Source organism: Syngnathus acus, chromosome 9, assembly GCF_901709675.1.
Source record: "Syngnathus acus chromosome 9, fSynAcu1.2, whole genome shotgun sequence".
Classification (NCBI taxonomy): Eukaryota; Metazoa; Chordata; class Actinopteri; order Syngnathiformes; family Syngnathidae; genus Syngnathus; species Syngnathus acus.
In genome coordinates this window covers 14,952,521-14,973,666 of record NC_051094.1, presented here as the reverse complement: position 1 = coordinate 14,973,666, position 21,146 = coordinate 14,952,521, and the positions used below count along the sequence as shown (strand labels likewise).

General features: G+C 38.5%; 1 protein-coding gene and 1 long non-coding RNA gene across 3 annotated transcripts in view; one reads left to right on the top strand and one right to left on the bottom strand.

Moving 5' to 3' along the window:
• zmat4a (zinc finger, matrin-type 4a) overlaps positions 1-17,663 on the top strand; it is a 69,616-nt gene extending 51,953 nt beyond the window's left edge. The window contains exons 7-8 of one of the 2 annotated variants that reach the window (XM_037258899.1): positions 15,945-16,001; positions 16,739-17,663. In XM_037258899.1, the coding sequence (XP_037114794.1) occupies positions 15,945-15,957 (13 nt within the window). In that variant the 3' untranslated portion in view covers positions 15,958-16,001; positions 16,739-17,663. Of the gene's footprint in view, positions 1-6,698; positions 7,422-15,944; positions 16,002-16,738 lie in introns of those variants that run through there. The other variant, XM_037258896.1, reaches the window with a different exon arrangement.
• Positions 17,664-17,930: 267 nt separating this feature from the next.
• LOC119127149 lies at positions 17,931-20,232 on the bottom strand. Its single transcript, XR_005098760.1, has 3 exons — positions 20,118-20,232; positions 18,479-18,635; positions 17,931-18,324 (listed from the first exon to the last, which is right to left on the bottom strand). It is a non-coding gene; the product is annotated as an uncharacterized LOC119127149 (long non-coding RNA).
• Between the last annotated feature and the right edge of the window lie 914 nt (positions 20,233-21,146).

The window sequence follows — 21,146 nt, the reverse complement described above, 5'->3', positions numbered from 1 at the left end:
CAGGAAAAAAAGTTAAAGCTTTGTTTTACCATACTGTAGCTACTCATGCTATAAATTGATATATTTAAATTAAACATCATCCAACATCAAGCATCCATTCATTCATTCTTTGGACCTGAACTGCTAAACAGCCAATCACAATAAGCAAACAAATATTCAATTTCACACCCATACCCAAACCAGACTGCTAATATATAAAAAGGGATAATGGGTTAATGATTTATAACCTATTTCCTCCCATTTCACCTGATCTTTTCCTTTTGTCTACAAAGTAGCTTGCTGGCACGCATTTTTTCAATTCCCCTGACTGGAATTTTAGAGATTATCCTGTGAAGCTATAATGAAAAGAAGAGACAAAAGGCTGGCAGTGATCACACAAAACAGATAGCTGCTTTTATTGGAAGGAGATTCTAAAGCACTTTTCCCCAAAGGTGGTTTAAACACAAATTACCCTGAGAAAAGGCAGATAGATTAAAACCACCTCTGAGAGGACTGACATTTTGCAGGGTAAAATACTTCACTGACGATGTCATTTCTAAGGATTAATTGACCCTTATGTTAGTAGAACAGCTACTGTGGTATCTATAGAGGGATTTGACCTTTGTGCTAAAAATAGTAACATACCCCACAAACCCATGCAGTTGTCCATCTTAAAAAGACTGATGACGAGAGAAATAATTTGTTTTTGCTCAAAGAAGAGCTTCTTAGTATTTCTGCAGGATGTTGCATGCCTGACGAAAAACCTTGAATTTGGTCGCTCGCCATTTGCGCTCAAGATTTCTGCATAACTGAGTATGAGTTTCATCTATAAACCATGGAATAAGCAAGTCGCTAAAAAAATAAACCTTTACGATTGTCGAGAGTGAGTTTACTCATATATTCACTCAAATGACCATATCTCGCAAACCATTCTGATGTAAACACTTTGTTGAAATATGATTTCCTGCGAACGCACTGGATGTCTTTGCCTCCAGTTAAGCCACGCCCCTAAGATTGTGCCACATTGTTTACAAATGCTGAAGGGGTCCTACAGAGGTGAAGTGAAAAGCGTTGTTTACAATTTCCGATTGGCTGCAAGAAATTGTAAACGGAGTTAAGAAAAGTAACATAACAATACAGTGGAAAAATAATAATAATAAAATGGTACACTGTGGGAATTGAACCTGTGACTCAAAGGGACAAAGCAGCACCTTTGGGGGGAGCGCTGTACCTATTCCTTTCGTATTTTTAACATACTTGGCCGATTTAGATTATTCTGATTTGCTGTATCTAAAAAAAAGTAACTAAGAATTAATGTTGCCTTTTATTGACGAGGAATAACAGAGCCCTTGAAAGTTTTTGGCTTGTCATTGTTTCTAGATCCTGGTGAAGCCGAGCTGGAGCCAGTTGCTCAAAGTGATATAGATCAGTTAGGTGTTGGTCTTCCATCACACTAATGTACATTTCAGGGTATGCTGGCAGGGGGGAAGTCATTAAATGAGCCCTCCGAAGCATCGACTGTACATTAGGTGCCCTGGGATTTTGTGTCATTCTTCTCAGTAAATTGTATCTGCCAAAGTCTTTTCTGTGAGTTTCTTTTTTGATTTATCGACTGGTAGATTGTATTCTGGTGTATTTGGTCGCATAATAATTTCAAGGTGTACAAAAAGATAAAAATAGAAATAAAAGATAAAAAAAATATTTATTTTAAACATCCAAAAAAGCATGGTTGCACAAATTCACACAATCAAGCCTGCAAAAAAGATGACAAGATATCCAGTACTTTTAGTTTCAAAATACTTCAAAAAAGTCTAATTAAACAACACATTTTTAATAATATTAATAATAATGATAATAAATTAATGGCATTAAAAGGGGGTTCAATAAATCACGTATGTGTGTGTGTGTGTGTGTGTGTGTGTGTGTGTGTGTGTGTGTGTGTGTGTGTGTGTGTGTGTGTGTGTGTGTGTGTGTGTGTGTGTGTGTGTGTGTGTGTGGGTGTGTGTGTGTGTGTGTGTGTATGTGTGTGTGTGTGTGTGTGTGTGTGTGTGCGTGTGTGCGTGTGTACGTGCGTGCGTGTAAAAAGATAGGGGAGACACGTCATTAATATCAAAAACCTCATTAATATCAAAAAAATCTGTTTCACCACCCACATTCTAAATTTCAAATCATTACTTGTACTTTTCCAGTAGCATGTTGGCTTATTGAAACATCATGTGAAATCTTTTGTGAGCTATTTAAACAACTTTGGTTTTGGTAGCACCTTTTGTTGCCTTTAAACCTGGGTGACAGCTGTGTTATTTGGAACACTATCTTCCCTTCGTAATCAGACCCTGACTAAATACTCCACGAGTCATTTGTTTCTTCCGGGGCTGCAGAGCATTTGAGAGCTTTTCATTAGGTCCTTTGTTTGAAGCCAAGCTAGTTGATTGACACACCAGCCATAATGCTCTATCAATATTGAAACGCATTTGCCCCACTGTTACAGTATGTAAAATATTGTGGAGGCTCAGGGAAGATGGGCAGTGAATATTTTAAAGCAGGGGTGTCAAACTCATTTATTTCGCGGGCCGCATTGTAGTCATAGCTTCTTTCGGAGGGCCATTATGACTGTCAACCCAAATAAATGTATGAGCACCTCATATTATATACAGTAGGGGTGTAACGATTCATCGATACACATCGATTAATCGATATAATGCTCTACGATTTGTTGGCATCGATGCTAAACGTAAACATCGATCTATATCGCCCGTTTCTGACCTCGGACATTAGACGCGACTTTATTTTGAAATCCAGTTCATTGTTGCTTGCTTCCTCTTTCCGGGAGCAGTGTGCGGCGTGTTGTGTTGTGAGCAGAGCAGGCACGTGAAAGGGGAGCCGACAACTGCACGGCTCCTGGGCTGGTGCTATGGCTAGTGTCCAAGAAGACGAGGAAATTCGCTCCCCTTAGAACTTATTTTTGTTTTGTAATTAAATAGTTCAGTAATGCACTTTAAAGTTAATGGTATTACAAAAAAAGAAAGAAAGAATATTCATTTCTCTTTACTTACTTATATGAGAAAAAATATAGGAATTTGATCAAGTTCAGTGTTAAAATAAGCACTTTGTATACTACAATACTCTTGTAATTTCCTAAATAAAGAGTTTGCAGTACCTTGTTGATTTTGCGTATGAATTATTAGAAATCAGGATATTGTTCTATATCGATCGTAGAGCACTATATCGTGATGTATCGTGAATGAATCACAGCAGGCTTTAAGATATCGGCAAATATCGTATCGCGGTTCTTTGTATCGATATGATATCGTATCGTGACAAAACCCGCGATTTACACCCCTAATATACAGTAAAAGCTACAAAACAAACTGACAAATAACTCGTTTTCAAATCAGACGAGTAAAAACTGGTCAAATATTAAAAAAAAAAAGATATTATCAAAAGTGAAGACAATTTGCAATTCTAGTAATGACACGAATTTGATGCACAATTGGTCTTCGCGGGCCACATAAAATGATTTGGCGGGCCCTATCTGGCCCCCTGGCCTTGAGTTTGACACCTGTGTTTTAAAGCTTGTTTGCAGAAGACTAACATTTGAAAATGACAATCCCATTGCTCTCTCAATTTAAATGCACGATGATACTTAAGTATTTAATAATTATTAAACATCAGTGTTGTGCCTGAACTTCGTTCAATGATTTGGACGAACCTGAAATGAAAGTAGTGCATTTTTGTTTCGTGAACGTTTTTGCGAACAAGCTCATTCTGGGACCAATGAACGACTTTGAATGACATTTCACTTTCGTTCAAGGATGCCAGGTTTTCTCTTCTTAGACTCTAAAATAAAACCCCACTTAACAAAGTCTAAACAAGACTTAAATAGGCGGGAGAAAAAGGATTTGGCAATACCTGACACCAACAAATGTCATCAAAATGCAAAGTGTATGAGGAGTCGATGTAAACTCAAAGTTGTGTGATGAGCACCCCCCATTCGGCTTTCTTGTCAAACAACAACAACGCCCTTTCTTGTCAAACAACAACAATAATGCTGTGAGCGCATTCAGGAATTTTAGAAGTTGTAGTGCTCTCAATGGTGTTGAACCACAAATTACTCTTCATGAGATGTTTTTGTTGTTCTAGTAATTTATTTGGGCTTTGCACCCTTTGCAACGTTATGTCCCAAATTATAAACGTTTTCTGGCTCTTTGGACAAACAAGTTAAGAAATAATACATTCCCAAAAAATACAAATTTAGTTAAAGCAAATATAATGTTATTTTAAATGTTTTGCACTTCATTTGTACATTCTTTTATCCTACCTCAGTCTGGTACCGACAGCCGATTGTTTGTGTTTGCACATTGTGGAACACAGTCATGTTTTTGTTTCAATTCATGAGAGAAAGAAACAATTCAAGCAATTTTCTCTTGCATTTGAGATTGTAAGGTAATAGCAGCACTTGCGTGGATGGAATAGCTGAAAATGCCAGAGGGTAATAGCTCGCAGCAACCGTTTTTTTGATCCGGGGGAGAACTATGAACTTTTCATGTTTGGGAAGGTGAACATAGTTTATTTTAAAAGATGTGAACTGAACTTTGAAATAGTTCATGTAGAAAATTAATTTTACCAACCCTGTTAAGTATTTATTGTTTAGGTATGCAGTGGGTTGTCAGAGACAAATTAAAATCCAAGCAAACACATGCAATTGTTTTAATGGCATTGTAATTTTTCTTTTTTTTTTTGTAAAAACAATGAAAAGTCCCCTGAACCATAAATGTATCCTATTGTATACCGTAATTTTCGGACTATAAGTCGCGGTTTTTTTTCATAGTTTGGGTGGGGGGGCGACTTATACTCAGGAGCGATTTATATACATATATATGGGTTTTTTTCACTTTTTTGGGCATTTTATGGCTGGTGCGACTTATACTCCGGTGCGACTTATAGTCCGAAAATTACGGTACATATACATTAGTCAAGTACGCTTTTCAACAGATTGGCGTATAAGAAGGTCCTGGCCGGCGTGCCAGTGAAATTCAAGTTGTAAACTATTGAAATGACTAACAGCTCGCTGTAGATGGTAACATTGTATCAGTTTGAATTTGATATCAGTGTAGCTTTTGACTTAAAGATAAAGACTGGTGAATGAATATCAGCTTGTCACAGCAATTACAATTTTTATTGATTGTTTTGACACAGCCGTCAACTCAAAATCCACATTTTCAAAACAGTTAAGGCAGAGGCCTAAACAGTGCCACAGTAGTCAAAATGACACATTTTGTTTGCGAAAGGTTCTTATGTGCCAATTTAAAATATGGAACAAAAGCAATTTGTGCCTTTAAACAACTCAACTTTGACACAACTGTATGAGCACCTCCAATCAATCATTACACAATGGGCAACAAAATCTAACACTCATGTAAATCATTGCTTATCAATGCAGCCTATATCTGTATGTAGCTTACATGCCAGTGCCGTTTGTAGTCCAATTAGCACTCTTGCAAAAAATGCATCCAGAATCAGTTATACTTTGATGCAATTTTTTTTTATTACATTCCTTTTATCAGACTGTGGCTGACCAATTAAATATTCACATAGAAAATACACGGGATTAAAAATAAAATTAATTACTGTGTGAGAAATTAGGAAAATAAAAAACAAGTCTTTTACAGTAAAGAACAAAAATCTATAGTAGGCCTCTACTATAAGAGTATGAGATAGCCACAAGTGATCATCTGTCTCTTCTTCTGAGCCCTTCCAGCTATACCTCCACCTCGCACAAGGACTCCTTTTCCTCTGACCCCTCTACCTCTTTACTCTCACTCTACCTCTCATCTGCCTTAGACCTCTTCTATCCATGCTTGCAAAGAACACAGGCCTAAAGACTGATTGCAAATGTTTTGAAGTGTCAGACAGGTCCTTGTTTAGTGATTGCATACTGATCAGGGAATTTCTAAGAGCTCGTCGCATATGGCTTCTATTCTGCAAGCCCAGCTAAAACAATGGAGTTTGGACTTCTTGAATGACATCTGTGTTAACTGTCTTGCAAAACGGTGGGAAAACTGTGTCAATCCAGTTTCTTCTCAGTTTCTTCTCAGTTTCTTTAAACAGGTCAACGCAATCGATAAAAACTAACAGTTCATTTTAGCTCAAAGTTCACTCAAAAAACGGTTTCAATAATATCAATCAAAATGACATTGGAGTGACAAGGCTGTAAAAAATACTTAAAAAACTAAATCCCAAATCTGAGTTGATGATCCGTGCAAGTCAGTGTTCTCATTGAAAATGTGCTGTTCTCATCCTGGCGTGTGCACTTGCAGCATTTCTTGGTGTGTTGGACAGTCTGTATTTTCAATCTCAAAATAGTTTTGGGAGATTGATTGGTTGTGTTGATATTACTAAAAATATGTTGTGAATTGATCAGTTCAAGCACAGTTGGAGGTAAAAAAAATAATCTTCGAATATAATAATTAATATACAATGAATCGTGTGCGTGCGTGCGTGCATGTGTGCAGCTCCATTCATATGCCATTTAAGAGAATCAAGTAGAACTGGCATCCACCATCTTTTCTTTTGATTTAATTGAGTCCTACTCAGCCACATGTCCGCTCTCTGTTCATAAAACAGGTCATTAAATATTGAGCATTCATAGAGGTCCATTATGATGCTGTATCCAGCTTGACTGGATGTGCCCTCAGTGCCCCTGGTTGTTGTCATTTCAGGGGGGACCATTGGGAATTTGCCACCGTGCACTTCCTCTCCCATCATCAAAGGACGAGTGACAAGGAGAATGCGTGCCACCTCAAGGCACCTCTCAGATTCTCACTCCACATCGACAGATCTGCAGATGCTGCAAACACCAAGTTCTCCACGTAATTTCACACGTGTAGTAGGAGTCATTGATGCATAAAGTTCATTAACCACTTAAATACATTCGAACGTATTTGAATCTCTTTGTTCTGCCCTGAGCGTGTGTGATGCCCTCTTTCAATGTGTGTCTTCTGTAACTTTGAGCTACATCCTGCTCAGCCTAATAAGGTTAGACAGCAGCACTGCAGGAGGTCAACAAATGTGATGTCCTCTCAATAAAACCAGAGGGCAAATGAGACTATATATTTGCTCATCTCCTCTTACTGTTCCTTGGATATTATACAGGGTTCAGGTTCTTCAATTTCTTTCAAAATGTGGGCTTTTACAGAGGTCATAGTTTGACGAACTCCTTCTAGACATTCTAAAGATTTAAACAAAGCCTTCCATTTAGTCGAGCACTGTTGCCGTAGCGATGCACTGTTTGTCAATAAATATGTGGCTGATTTTAAGGGTCTAAAGATGTGTGAGAACATATGAAACTTTCCACACACAGACTATTATAGATTTTAATAAAGCAGCTCAAGTTGTACCTTTCCCCTAGATTTAAATTGAGCAACACATGTTAACAGCTCAAGACCTACAAAAAAACCTGAAAATTTTCACGCACAGGCCTGGCAGAGGGATCTATGTGTTAGGGGTTATTTTGTCACTTTCAAAAAATTCCGACATGCCAATACCCCCAACATGGCTAGGGTTGCTCGCAGATCTAAGTTGATCAATGAATTTGCATTACAGGCTGGAAAACATTTATTGTCAATCTGTACATCATTAAACACCTTATCCTCTACGCCATATATCAACAGGCCATGTTAAATTACTAAAGTCATTTGTCAGCCGGGAGGGGAAAATAAATCTCTCCCTGTCTGGGTTAAGAAACATGGATTCCTCTTAAGGCTTCACAACACATTGTTTTATATGCCTCTATGTGAGCGACATGGTGTCGGGGGCAGTGTAATTATGGCTTTGCCGTCTTCCCTTAAAGTCTGTGTTTATGTGTAACTGCTGACGCTTCTGCTCATCCTCATGCTGAACGCTTTGATTGGCCCGCACACACACAGCAGCTCCCCGACCCCCAATTACAGGATTGCCAAAGGTGTTGCTGGCATCCAAATAGCAATTATAGGGAAAACGGCCATGTCAAATGTGACAACCACAACAATTTGGCTTTGTCAAGATAATTACAAGCATCTTGATGGTGGCACTCAGCTCAAGCACAGAAGACACAGTGAGCGGGAGGGAAAAAAATGGTGAAGATTTCACATCAAATTGGGCTGTGATCTCTATTCAGATCATTTCTAAAACATTTGCTGCAACAACTAGACCAGTGCTGCCCATGTCGGCCTGTTTTGATCACTTGAATCAGGTGTGTAGGAATCGGGGTATGCCTAAAAGAGGCTGCATAGGGGCTCTCGGGGCCTGGACTCATTCGAAGATCAAAACCTCAAAGTAAAATAGGGAAACCCCAAATCATAAATGAGGGAAAGAACTCAAGACGTTGAGGGGCTTAGTTATTATTGCTGCTCAGGAGAAATCTGCAATACAATGTAGGTCAATGCACATTGGGACGTGCTGAATGTATTCCACCAGATCTGAGAGTCTCTTTGGACTGACTGGGCACGTGCATACAGCTATCTATTGTTTCACAGAAAAATATGGAACTCTTTTTAGTTTTTTCTTAAGTCTTCGTGGAGGTCTGCAATCTACAAACTGACATTCTATTTACAGTATATGACATGGTGGTTTTGAATTACTAACACAGCAAGCATTGGCGCAGTATTAGTCATTGGTCTTCAGGTGTTCTGTTTGCATTCTCTGACCTTTGTTTCTGTGACTTAATAGTGACATTACAGGTCTCTGAAGTCCTTATTTTATTGTTGTCTGGTTTGAAGCCCTCATGCACTGTATTTTCCGGACTATAAGGCGCACCGGACTATAAGGCGCACCTTCAATGAATGGCCCATTTTAAAACTTTGTCCTTATGTAAGGCGCACCGGACTATAAGGCGCACCATTAATGCATCATGTCAGATTTTTAATCCAAATCAAATCATTTTCCATTTTATCTTTTTAACTTCAACTTCAGACGCAACAAATTACTTTATAATCACAAAATAATGATCCATAGTCTTTTTGATTCATGATTCATAGTATTCAGCGGGCCACTTATGATTGATTTCATGACACAGTGCTTCGGGCCAGTTTAAATTTAGGAATTTAGTCCATATATAATGCGCACCGGACTATAAGGCGCACTGTCGGCTTTTGAGAACATTTTAGGTTTTTAGGTGTGCCTTATAGTCCGGAAAATACGGTACTGTATGATAACTCTCAATGGATGCCAGCAGTAAGGGCAGAAGTCTGATGAGTTTCATGAGGATTACTGGGTGACTTAGTGCTATGGAATGATTCAGCCTCGACATTTGCCACCAGTCAGTATGCGTTCAATAGAAGATTGGTTTCAGTGACAACTATAGCTTATACTGGAACAGCCATTTTTAACCAAGTCCTTTTTGCATATGCTGCACCCTCAAAAGGAAAGACACATCTACGTCGTTCATTTCTGTAGCTTTAATTTCCCAGTTCAGTTGGAGGTTACAAGAAGAGACACCATTCAGTAGCTTTGTTTTTTTTTTTTCTTGGGCTTCCAGATGACACCACCAGCCACTTCAACTGTAACCTTACGGGCCTGAACAAAAACTATAATTACAGAAAATGCATAAAAATGACAAATATGTTCCCCTTACCGAAACTATATCTTTTCACAAATAATAAAACCTTGATCCTTCAGCACCTCTTGGTTGCAACGCATATCCTGAGTCAAAATCTAGCCTTCACTCTTTTGAAACTCTTGTTCTCCCCCTCCCTCAAGCAGCCCCGAGGACACCAAAACATCTATTTGGTGTTATTTACTACCCTGGTGGAATTCCATATTCTCAGAGCTGCTATGAAGTCCATTAATTAACTAATCCTAACATGTACCGTAATTTTCGGACTATAAGTCGCGTTTTTTTTTCATAGTTTGGGTGGGGGGGCGACTTATACTTAGGAGCGACTTATATACATATATATGGGTTTTTTTCACTTTTTTGGGCATTTTATGGCTGGTGCGACTTATACTCCGGTGCGACTTATAGTCCGAAAATTACGGTATCCATAATTCAAATCTTTCTTCTTCAAAAGAAGTGCTTAATACTGCCCCCCTACCACCACCCATTTCCCAATACTGTTTTGTTGGGAACTATGAAAAATAGCAAATGTGTTGTCAGATTTGTTCTTTTAGGGGAATTCCCAAGCAATGATTCATATGTTTGTTTCGGTTTTTCCCTTGCGTCTCTGTTCCGCTAACCCATGACAATTGTGGAATTAATTTGGAAAACAATGAGCATTGGCGTCTTAATAAATCACAATGTAAATAATCTACATTCCAATGGGCAGAAAATAGCTCTGCCATCTGGATACAAGGAAGTGCCATTCCTTGCTGCCTGGTCCTCTTTTGTTTATTGTTTGACAAAGCAAGAAGATAATGGCTGCATGTATCATGGCTGATTCAATAACAGTGATTTATTAGCATCTCCCTGTTGCATCCAGGAACCATGTTTAGTCACTTTTATTGGGTATTTCAAAGTATACAAGACACTGGACCAGCTCTGTGCATGGCAGCAATGTATTGTACATGTATATATCCATAATGACCACTAGATGGTAGTATGTTCTTACAATACACAAGAATGGGTTTGATCGTCAGAGGACGTCAACACATTCTTAATAAATGATACACGAGTGACCATTTAATCAATATAATTACATTTTAAATACCTATGTTCAACCTACACATTGATAATACGGTTTTTCCTCATTGACTTTCAAATATAGATTGTAGAAGTGTTTTCTTTTTAATAAAAAATGTACAATTTAATTAAAGTAAAATAATAAAAGTTGCAATGTGTTAATTTTGTCTGAAACATCCGAATTTGTAAGAAGCACGCCACTAAATAACTTTTTTTTGGATCACCACAATAAAAGCATGCACTATAATCGATCAGCAATGCCTCAAAAAGTCAAGGTGGTATTGTAACATGTCTGACTATTTGCCTCTTATACTCAGTCACACCACACGTCAACGGCATGAAGCTATAAAGACAATGTGCATATCCTCCATAACACACTAAATTTCTAAATTTGATTGAATCAGTCACATTTCAAAAAAATGTACAGTGTTGTTCCAGTACATTTTTTGAAATGTGACTGATTCAATCAAATTTAGAAACAAAGCTTTTTTTGAATCTCAATTATGATATTCATATTTGCCGTATATGTAACTAAGTGGAGTCATATGGTGCTTATTAAAATTGTTTTAATCAAATTTATATTTTTATAATTATAATTATATTTATAACACTCTTAAACTGAATCATAATTTTTGAAGCTATGCGATATTTTGAACAACACCAAATAAATGATTGGATAAGGATGGTGTGGAGTGTCTAGTACATGAATTACTTCTACAGCAATGAGGCAACTCAATACTGTACAATTCATTAGGTTGCATCAATCAATCAATCAATCAATCAATCAATCAAACTTCGATGATACTGTACTTTTCATACAAAGATTGTAGTATTGAATTGTAATGTAGTTCTCTATCAGCTCCCACACTTCCCACGAGGTCAAACCAATTCTAAAAAGAATTTCACATACCACATTATGCTAAAATGATCCATCCCCCCAACCACCCCACACACACACATACTAGATGCAAAAATAAATAGAGATGATTATTGACATATAATATATCGTTACAATTTGGCTATACTACATCCTCTACTTTGGAGTCAGCCAGTCCTCCCTCAAGCATCTCCACTTTTTCCAAAATGCTGCCGCTCGCCTCTAACTGGAGCTCGTAAGCGGGAGCAAGATACTTCTATTTGTTTTCAAATTGTTAAATAGCCTCACACCACGTTAGCTCTCTAAGCTACTACAACCCTACGCACCAGCCCGGTGTCCAAGTCCGCAGACCTGACGCTACAGGAGGTGCCGAGGGACTAAGCAGAGCCTCAGAGGGGATTGAGCCTTCTCTTTTGCAGGTCTTTCCCTCTAGAATAACACTCTCCCTTAAATGTTACACAGTTGAAGATGCACTTTTATTCTTCGCTTTCAACCCAAAATAAGACTAGTACTCTACATTTGTTTGTGTTTTAATATACTGTCTGTAGTTGTATCATTATCATGTATTCTATATTATATAGGCCTTTGGTACAAGCTGTAGTTGTGAAATGTGCGATATAAATAAAGTTGTATTGTACTGTATTGTGTTGGAGCCTATTATAGAAAAGGCTGGGATTAGACCAAGAGAGCAAACCATGAATCGACACGATGATAGCCGGCTCTCTCAAAGTTGGGAAACTGTTCTAACACCAGATGGCAACCTTTCTTTGGGTAGGCACTTTGGCTGTCGAGATGGTCCCACATTACTGCATCCAGCAAATTCCAATTAGCCTAAGCAGTAATCGCTTAGTCCAAGATGTCACCTTCTGTCATTATGATATCGCTATCTAAAGACAATGTCAAAAAACACCAAAGGAGATTTACAATATTTATGAAAAGTTCTTAGCGGTGTCATGTGACATCCGTGATGACAATGACAGACAATACTTGCCTTCAAAACAACTATCATGCTCATTATGCATATCAAAATAAAGAAAATAAAGACAAACAATATTTTGTAATCATGTGAAATACTGCACATAATTTATTTTAGCATTGGACTCTGCACATTTGTGAAAATATTCTAAATGTATAGATTTTCTCTCCAGTTTTTTGTGTACACATCTACTGTGTTATCCTATAGGACAGCGGTTCCCAACCTTTTTGCGCTACGGACCGGTTACATGTCAGACAATATTTTCACGGACCGGCCTTTATATAAATATATAAATAAATGATACATTTATAATAAAAAACGCATAAAAATAAAACTCACCGTTAAGTATCTGCTCCATAGCTTTGTGGGCTCGACTGGGGATATATGTTACGTGACCGGGACGAGCGTCTTGATCTGAATTAATTGATCGTCGATAAAAAAAAAAAGTATTTCTGTGCGGCCCGGTACTAAAATGACCCATGGACTGGTACCGGTCCGCGGCCCGGTGGTTGGGGACCGCTGCTATAGGAGGCTACTACACTGCCCAAAACTACCGGCAACAAATTTCTTGTGTGTTAACGTAATTGCCAAACAAAGATTTTCTCTATTCTGATACATAGGCTGTCAGACCATTAAAAATGGAAATATACCCTCTGGAAAGTCATTACTGATGACATGAACTGCGACCAATGGGTGGAAGGAAAAACAGTGAAACCGTCAAAATCAATTGGATCCAAATTTTTACTAATTTAGGTTTTGGTGGCAATGCAATTACCCTCTCTCCCTCTCTAATTGGTGCCACTTAAATCCAAGCTCAACTCATTGGCACGTCACAACAAATAAGATGGCAGACAGCATTGTGATATAACAACAGCCTGGGTAAATGGATGTCTCATAATTGAAGAGATTAATAAGATTAGTCATTTTCAACTCTCATCTCATTCTTAGGTTTGAATCACCGTAATTCCTCTTTCAGCAGTACGTAGGGAAGATTTGTAGATTTATTCTAAATTGGTGATCTATGAGAGTTTCCGAAGAATTGGTTAAATGCCAAGATGAGAAATTATTTGTGTCACAAATTCTGTCAATTCGATGGATGTTGCCGTTTTAGCGTACAGCATGCAACGGTGCGTCTGTTGTGGTCGCCTGACAGATGATCTGCTTATAGGCTTTACTGTAAGGTGCCAGGCTGCCCGGATAAATTTGTGGTGCTACTCTCTCCAGCTCTCTCGAACTTGACCCTTAAGGTTAATCTGAACTGGTTCCAAACCAGTTCTGGGCTCATGTACAACATGCGGGCAGCTAAATATTAACTGTTGGAGCTTTTACATATATTTGACTTTATGCTCTGTGTAGCCTCCTTTACCCACTGCCACTCTCATTTTACTGCCAAAATTTCAGACTCGATGATTTACAAATAATACCCTCCCGTGGCATGCCACATGATCACGCTGTATGAAATTTATATGATAGCTCAGTTTGCCACAAGTCAGCTCACAAAACCACCACTGTAGCTGCATCTTGCCAAAATAGTTTGAAACTAATATACTATAACACACTGGTGGAGCCCTGATTTTTTTTTTTCTCGGGGGGTGCGGGGGGCATGGTGGGTGTTAAAGGATATTTCAGGTAGACCTCAAAACAAACGTTTGGTTTTTTTTCATTTTTTACACAACCAAATGTTTCTTCATTAACTGATAAAGATTATTTATATTTATATTTCGGGAGACAGCCGGAAACGTGCGTGAAAAAGTCCTGGCCTGGCAGCTGGGAGGTCCAAGCATATTTTCAAAGGGGGGGGCACTGCCCCCATGCCCCCATTCTTGCTCCGCCCGTGATATAATACTATAATTTTTGTCAATATTATTGTTTTCAGATTTATTAGTTTTGATTCATTATTAGGGTCTTTTTTTATGTTTATTTATATTTTTCTATTTTATTTGACATGCCAAAACTGCTCAAGGTTGTTTCCATTGGAAAAGTATTCAAGACCATACAATTTGTCTTCTAAATAAAACAATTTATCAAATAGTAAATACAATCACAGTATAATACTAATACAATACATAATAGAGTGCTACTAAATGTCAATTTAGTTTGCCAGCTAGTTTAGTGCTTCTTTGCAGGAAGACAAACAATTTTATTACTGGGGGTCACAACATACTAACTGTCAAATGTCGTGCAAATATCAAAATGTACATATCTTGGGGCCGGTGATGGATGGACGGGTAGGTGGATGGATGGATAAATGGATAATTGCGAAACACCTTTTACTGCAGTGTTGTCTTTAATGTAATTTCTGGTCAACAGTAAAACGACATATGTCATTTGGTTCTCACGTATGTATGGTACATGAAGTAGTGAAATGAACATCTGTAAAACACATTTACGGCAAATGTGGATCGTATTCAAGAAACAGTATCTTGGCCCGGCTGCAGCAGACGGCTTGCACACCACTCCACCATATCAGTGCCGTATGCCTGACGTGGGCCCACTCAGATATGAATCAGGTGCAGAGCAATTGAGCCTTATCAGTTTCCTTTTTCTTTATCAAGTTCCTTTCTCAGTTGATGAGTGATGGGCAGGTTTATGTGTTGGAAGGTAGCTATTGTTTTGTGCATATGAATTTGGCGGCGGATAACATTTTTAGGAGTCTCGAGTGTAAACAAAGGGCACGTTTCTTTGTTTTGGTTTATTGTGATTTATTAAAGGTTTATTTGCTTGTTTCAGTCATTACGATTTACAAAGTGATTGTGTGTCAGGTGTAAGAAAATTAGCCGCATTCCTAGGTTATATATATATATATGTATATATATATACATATATATACATATATATACGTATATATATATATATTTTTTTATTTTATTTTTTTTTTTTTTTATTTTTTTTTTTTTCAGGGTTAAGGGACATTTGTGCTATTAGTAGATTTTCTTTGATATATGACCAATTAATGAGTTTTACTTTTATCTGGCAAGTGGAATGTATTAAGGACATTTGAGCATTGAGCGTAATTACGGGCCAAAGTACCACCCCCAAAAATTCATTTCCAGTTACAACACTTGTGAGAGTGTTATTTCTCAAAAAGCATTCCAGTCTCTTCTCATTAAAACAAATACGCCACTTGAAAAATTGCTTCTTTGGAATTCCCAAAAGAAAACCATCCAGAGAACCAAGAATGATAAAAAGCTTTCACTGAAAATGAAAAACAACACGTTTATATTGATATCTAATGATAAACACAGTAGGTGTACTGTAAACTGAAAAATCCATTGTGTACTAAGAAAAACTGACTTCTTTTTCTTCAAATGTCTCATAATAAACTCTCTTCACGGTCTGAAGTCCATGCAGTGCTTCTTAGTATAGGCCTGCAGATAAAATACAATGTCAGTCTAGAACAAAGTGAGGACTTTGATCATTATAATTTTGACATTCTTCTGCTTTATCTTTATATACAGGACTTGGGAATAGCTTGAAAGCACGTTAACAACAAACATACTCCCCTTCACCCTCAGGTAAAGTGCATCGTTGTCACGGCCAATACCCGCTCATTACATCATTTGTTTTATTGACCTTTCCTCGGTGAACTGGAGGTGAGGTTCTTATGTACGTTAGTGTAACTGTGATAACAGCAGTTTAATCGCTCGAAATCAATTTTACAAAAGAATATACTAGATTAAATTTGATAAAAAAATCGCAACTTTGCCAAAGGTTTATAAGGTTTCACATGAAGATAATAAATGAAAACAAACAAAACTGGAATGGCAATGGATTATCTTCATATTGTTTACCTGCATCAGTGAAAATTAAGGACAATTCAAACTCTTGTAAAAATATCAAAAGTGGAAAAAATAGTCACCTTCATCCAGATCCACACTCAAAATGAATGGGCTCTTCCTTGACCTCTTCCTTGCCTCATCTTTACGTGAACATCATTGAAAAGCTGGGAAATAGTTTGGCATATTCCTACCTACTCACACCAAATTCAGTCTAACTTTTTGGCAGTGTGTGCAACACTAGCATTCTAGCACTCAGCATTCACGTGTTTTTTTCATGCTGACACAATAGTCTCCTGTCTAGATATGACAAACATTTTTATTAATTGCAAAATAATGGACTGTATGTATAAATAGCAATTGAGATTTATATCTAAAGTTGCACTACCTTGTGCGCGTGTGCGTGTGTGTGTGTGTGTGTGTGTGTGTGTGTGTGTGTGTGCACCCGCGTGGTGTGTGTCTGTGTGTGTGCATAGAAACTAGACAGGACAAAGGGAGTGAACATGCAGAACAATGGTAAGGCCTTGTGGTGGAACTGGGGCGCGACAGTATGTCTGCAGGCCTGTCGGTTGCTGAGCCCCAGGAGGAACCACCAGCGCCACACAGGAAAGGTCTTTCTCCAGAGCTGCCTCAAACACACATACGCACACACACCCGCACGCACACTTACACAACGTACAAACACAGATTGATCAAGACAATAGTGAACAAGAAAGGGCCCCATCCTGACCAAGCCCTGGACATGTCTCTGCTGTAGCTCCAGGGACTCATCTCACACAAACTCAGAACAGACCGTCCTGGCAGACGCACACACTTACAAAGGGGTCAGAACTTTCATGGAAGACTTGACAGATTCAGACTTGCTCATTGTCTGTTTACTCAGCACATTCCGTCAAAGCTGAGTTCCCGATAAGGCCAGAACATATAATGGAGACAAAAAAACAGTTCTTTTGAATTTTAAATGAACGTGGCATGCCTGTTTTTAGGAGGAAGCCAAAACACCCTCGGGAAAGTCATTGAAGGGAGAACAAGTTAATGCCACACAATAAGAGCCGGGCCAGAATCAAACCTGAATCTCAGCATTGTGAGGCATACTTTCTGAACAACTTGTCCATCGTGCTGTCCATTTTCTGCTGCTAATCCATCCATCCATTTTTTGTACCGCTTAGTCCCCACGGGGGTAGATCACAAAATAAAGTTGATGTTATTGTTTTATACGCTTCAATTTGCTTCTAAATTGTGTTTGATCTGTCTCTAGATTTGTGATAATTTACCTGTATCAGTATTATTGAAATTAACTGAAAAAAAAGACCATAGCATTTTCAACATGTTTCTAGTTGAGAAAAGAGGCAGCATACACCCTGAACTGGTCAGCAACCAATCACAGGGCACATAGAAACAAAGCTCTGTTTACATTAACATACGCACCAGCGATGACACGCACACATCAAACCTACACTTTGAAAGATTTTTGCCTTCAATTGTTAAATGATGATATATTTTTTTTCATGTGTTAACCACAAAACCAAACAAAAACCAACAAAGAAAATGCTCATTTAAATTTGGCTTCAAGCCTATTTTTAGTTGTTGGTATATTCGAAATATAAATTGAGTAACTCTAGCTCCAGATCAAGAAAGCTGGTGCAGATCCAATTTTTGGTTGTTTACCATTATTTTCAATTCATTCTACTAATGAGTTATTTTTACATCTCTTGGACTGAAAAGCATTATGAGCAGGTGTTCGTAATGATTTAACCTTTGAAACTCAAAGGTTAATACATGTTATTACCTATGGTGTGATGTTGTTTGCATGATTGTGCAGTTGGCACGAGTCATGTTAGCATTGTTGTGACACACGGTGTGATCCATGATGCAAAAAGTGTTTGGAATGTCTTGCGTAGGATGTGGAGAAAGTGGCCTGGTCCCTTTGTGGCTGGCACACAGGTGGCAGAGGTTAGGTAGAAAGTACACCACTGACGCAACACTTCAAGCAAGACAACAAATGTGCTGAATGCCAGGAATCCTTTGACGCTGTGGAATCATTTTCCCGTCAAGAGTGAATCTGGACTCCGAGGAAAAAAAAACAAAAAAACAATGAGTCAGACTGGATGGCGCGTTAGCAGGACAAGTGCCCTTTCTTTTTCCTGCACTCATCTTTGCAAATATTTCAACTGCTTCCTGTATGTACACAGTTTACATCACTATAGCTCTCTGACCTTTGCTCTGGATTGTCCAGTCAGTCCGCCAGCAGCTAGTGACACGTGCAGGATAAAATAGGGCATCGTTTTGGCTTGAATGATCAAACGCTCTTCAGTGGTGTCAACATTGTCAGTCAGGGTTAAGTTGGAGAGTGCTTGAGGATTACCATGGATCCTGAGTGTGACACAGCAAGAAGAGATGTAGGGCAGAATTAGGATCAGTCCTGTTGGAAGGAAGGCTGCGGTTAATCATTTGGCAAATATTAAAATGTGAGATCAGAGAAGAAAAATACTTTGACTCAACTTGGACATGTGGAATGTTTGGTTTTAAAGGAAGGTTTACAACATTTTTGCCCAGTGTGGTTTAACTGTGCATATGGGCAAGCCTTAATATTTTCGCAGCAACACGCCGCTCGGCCTGCATTTAGAAACAGCCGGTTGGTGTTGTTCTGGGCGTGAACACAGCCAACTTGTTTTGCAGCCAATTTAATCAGCACTTCTTTTAAAACTGGCATGCGAGTAGGACATGGTGGAAGCAAACATTGATTTGCTAGATTCCATGCAGGAGATCAAAGTGTGGAAAGTATGTTGCATGTAAACCTCCACAGGCAAATGATGATCACTTGGAGTCTGGCTTGTACCCTGAAAGTCCCTGTCCGTATGCAAAACCCCCACCCCATACCACGGCTGTCCCGTGACCAGTAGAGTCATTTAAAAAATATAATTATCATGATTATGTTTAAAATAATGCTGGTCGTAATTGTTGGTGGTGGCTTTTGTTTTGTTTCTTACTTCTGTTTGAGCCGTGTAATGACATTTGGTTCCTCACACTTAGTTTATTTGAATGACAATTAATGGAAGTCTAAGTCCAGAAAAGAGCACATTCAATGAGGTCTGTACTGTCACAAATGTTTTTATGCTTGAGCATATTTAACTGTCCATATGACAAGTGTGAATGTTTACGGGCAGAAGCATTCCAAAGCGCAAAATCTGGGCTCCCATAATCAATCGCCAAGGGACCCTCAAAAACGTTCGTTGACGGAGAGGTTGTTGATACATAGTTTCCCAGTGACATATTATCCCAGCCAATGATTTAAACCTCAGTCGAAGTGGAAAGCGAGGGAGGGTGAAGATGGGCAGTGTTGACACATAATTTACACACATAATTTACACGTTAGTACATGTAGTCTAAAACTAAATATTTTCAACAATATACTACTACTACTTTCACGATTTCATTTTTATTTAGGGTGGGGGGGGGGGGTTAACCTCCAAAGTGCTTGGGGCCATTAAAAAGTCTACCACCACCTCCCAGAGCTCAACGTCCAAGATGTCCAGCACACTGGGTAATCTTACAAACAGAATGTGTTAAATTAATTGTTAAATTAAGAATTACCATCAAATGTGTCAGGATGCCTCATTTCTTATTAAGCGGAACTCTATAAGCTCTCGGTAATAAATCCAATCAAAATAGAAAGAATAATTTACTATTTCCATAATGCTGTGAAATCTAGATATATGTTTGGAAGATATATTTAGTGTCTTTTAAAAAGTCCTGAAGCATGGATCAGTTTCAATGCGGTATATGTCCATGGCAGTTCCTTTTATGGTGAGAGCTTCCAGCGACAATGCTGACTAATCCGAAACTAGTTCATACATCATGCTTAGTTCCTCATAAGATCTTGGTTTGAACCGGTTGGCACTGGAAACAAGTCGTCTACCACTCCCTGCACTGTAATCGCTGATCTGGTGCCTGTCTGCGTCACCCTCTTTTCAAAAAACACACACGCACGCACGCACGCACGCACACACAAACAAAAAAACTGCTGGTCTTGCGGCAATCGTTGATTGTTCAAACCTGGATATTTTGACTTTGTGAGAGAAAAAAAATGACGTAGACACATTTGTAACCCTGCTATATTGAATATGATCTTACGTGTGCATGTTTCTCAAAAGCACAAACAATTTTTAATCGAGTCTTTAGCCACGTTTAGCAATACACATGAGGTTAACTTTAACCTGTCACAACCAAAAAGAAATGGACAAAACATGTACATAAATTTTGAATTACATTTGTTTTGAATGCACAGTATGTATAGTTCACAAGTTTGTTCCATTATTTAATATTATTAGGCACAACCAATTCCGTTTCAGAGTATATTCAATCTTGTTTAGCTAAAATGTTGCTATATATGAACCTTTGTATTGGTTGGCATTTCATGTTTCCATAGTTCCGTTGAAGCCTTTTCCCCTCCCAGCCCACACCTTTACCCTTTCTCTTCCTCTAACAGTCGTCCAGGTCCGAAGGCTGTCTGCCACAGTGTCTGTTGACATGAAAGCATTTACTGTTTCTAAGGCTGATAAAAGGCAGGAAAAGGGTGGGAGAGGATGGGCCCGAGTCCAGCACGGCACACTGTAGCCAACACCGCTGAGACAATTGACTTGAATGTTACCTTTATTTTCCTGAACAATTGGATGGCAATAAAAGGGTATGCACATTAAAAAACGACTTGAGCTAGGAGAAAGAAATGAAACAGCAGAAAGCTAAAAGTGCAAAAAAAGTTTACATGGTTAACAGACTTAGATGATAAAGCATGAAGTGTGGCCTCGGTGACCTCAGTTGAAGACTTATTGCGTACAGAACACTGAAATGATGAACTTTACAGACTATGGTCTACAAAGAATG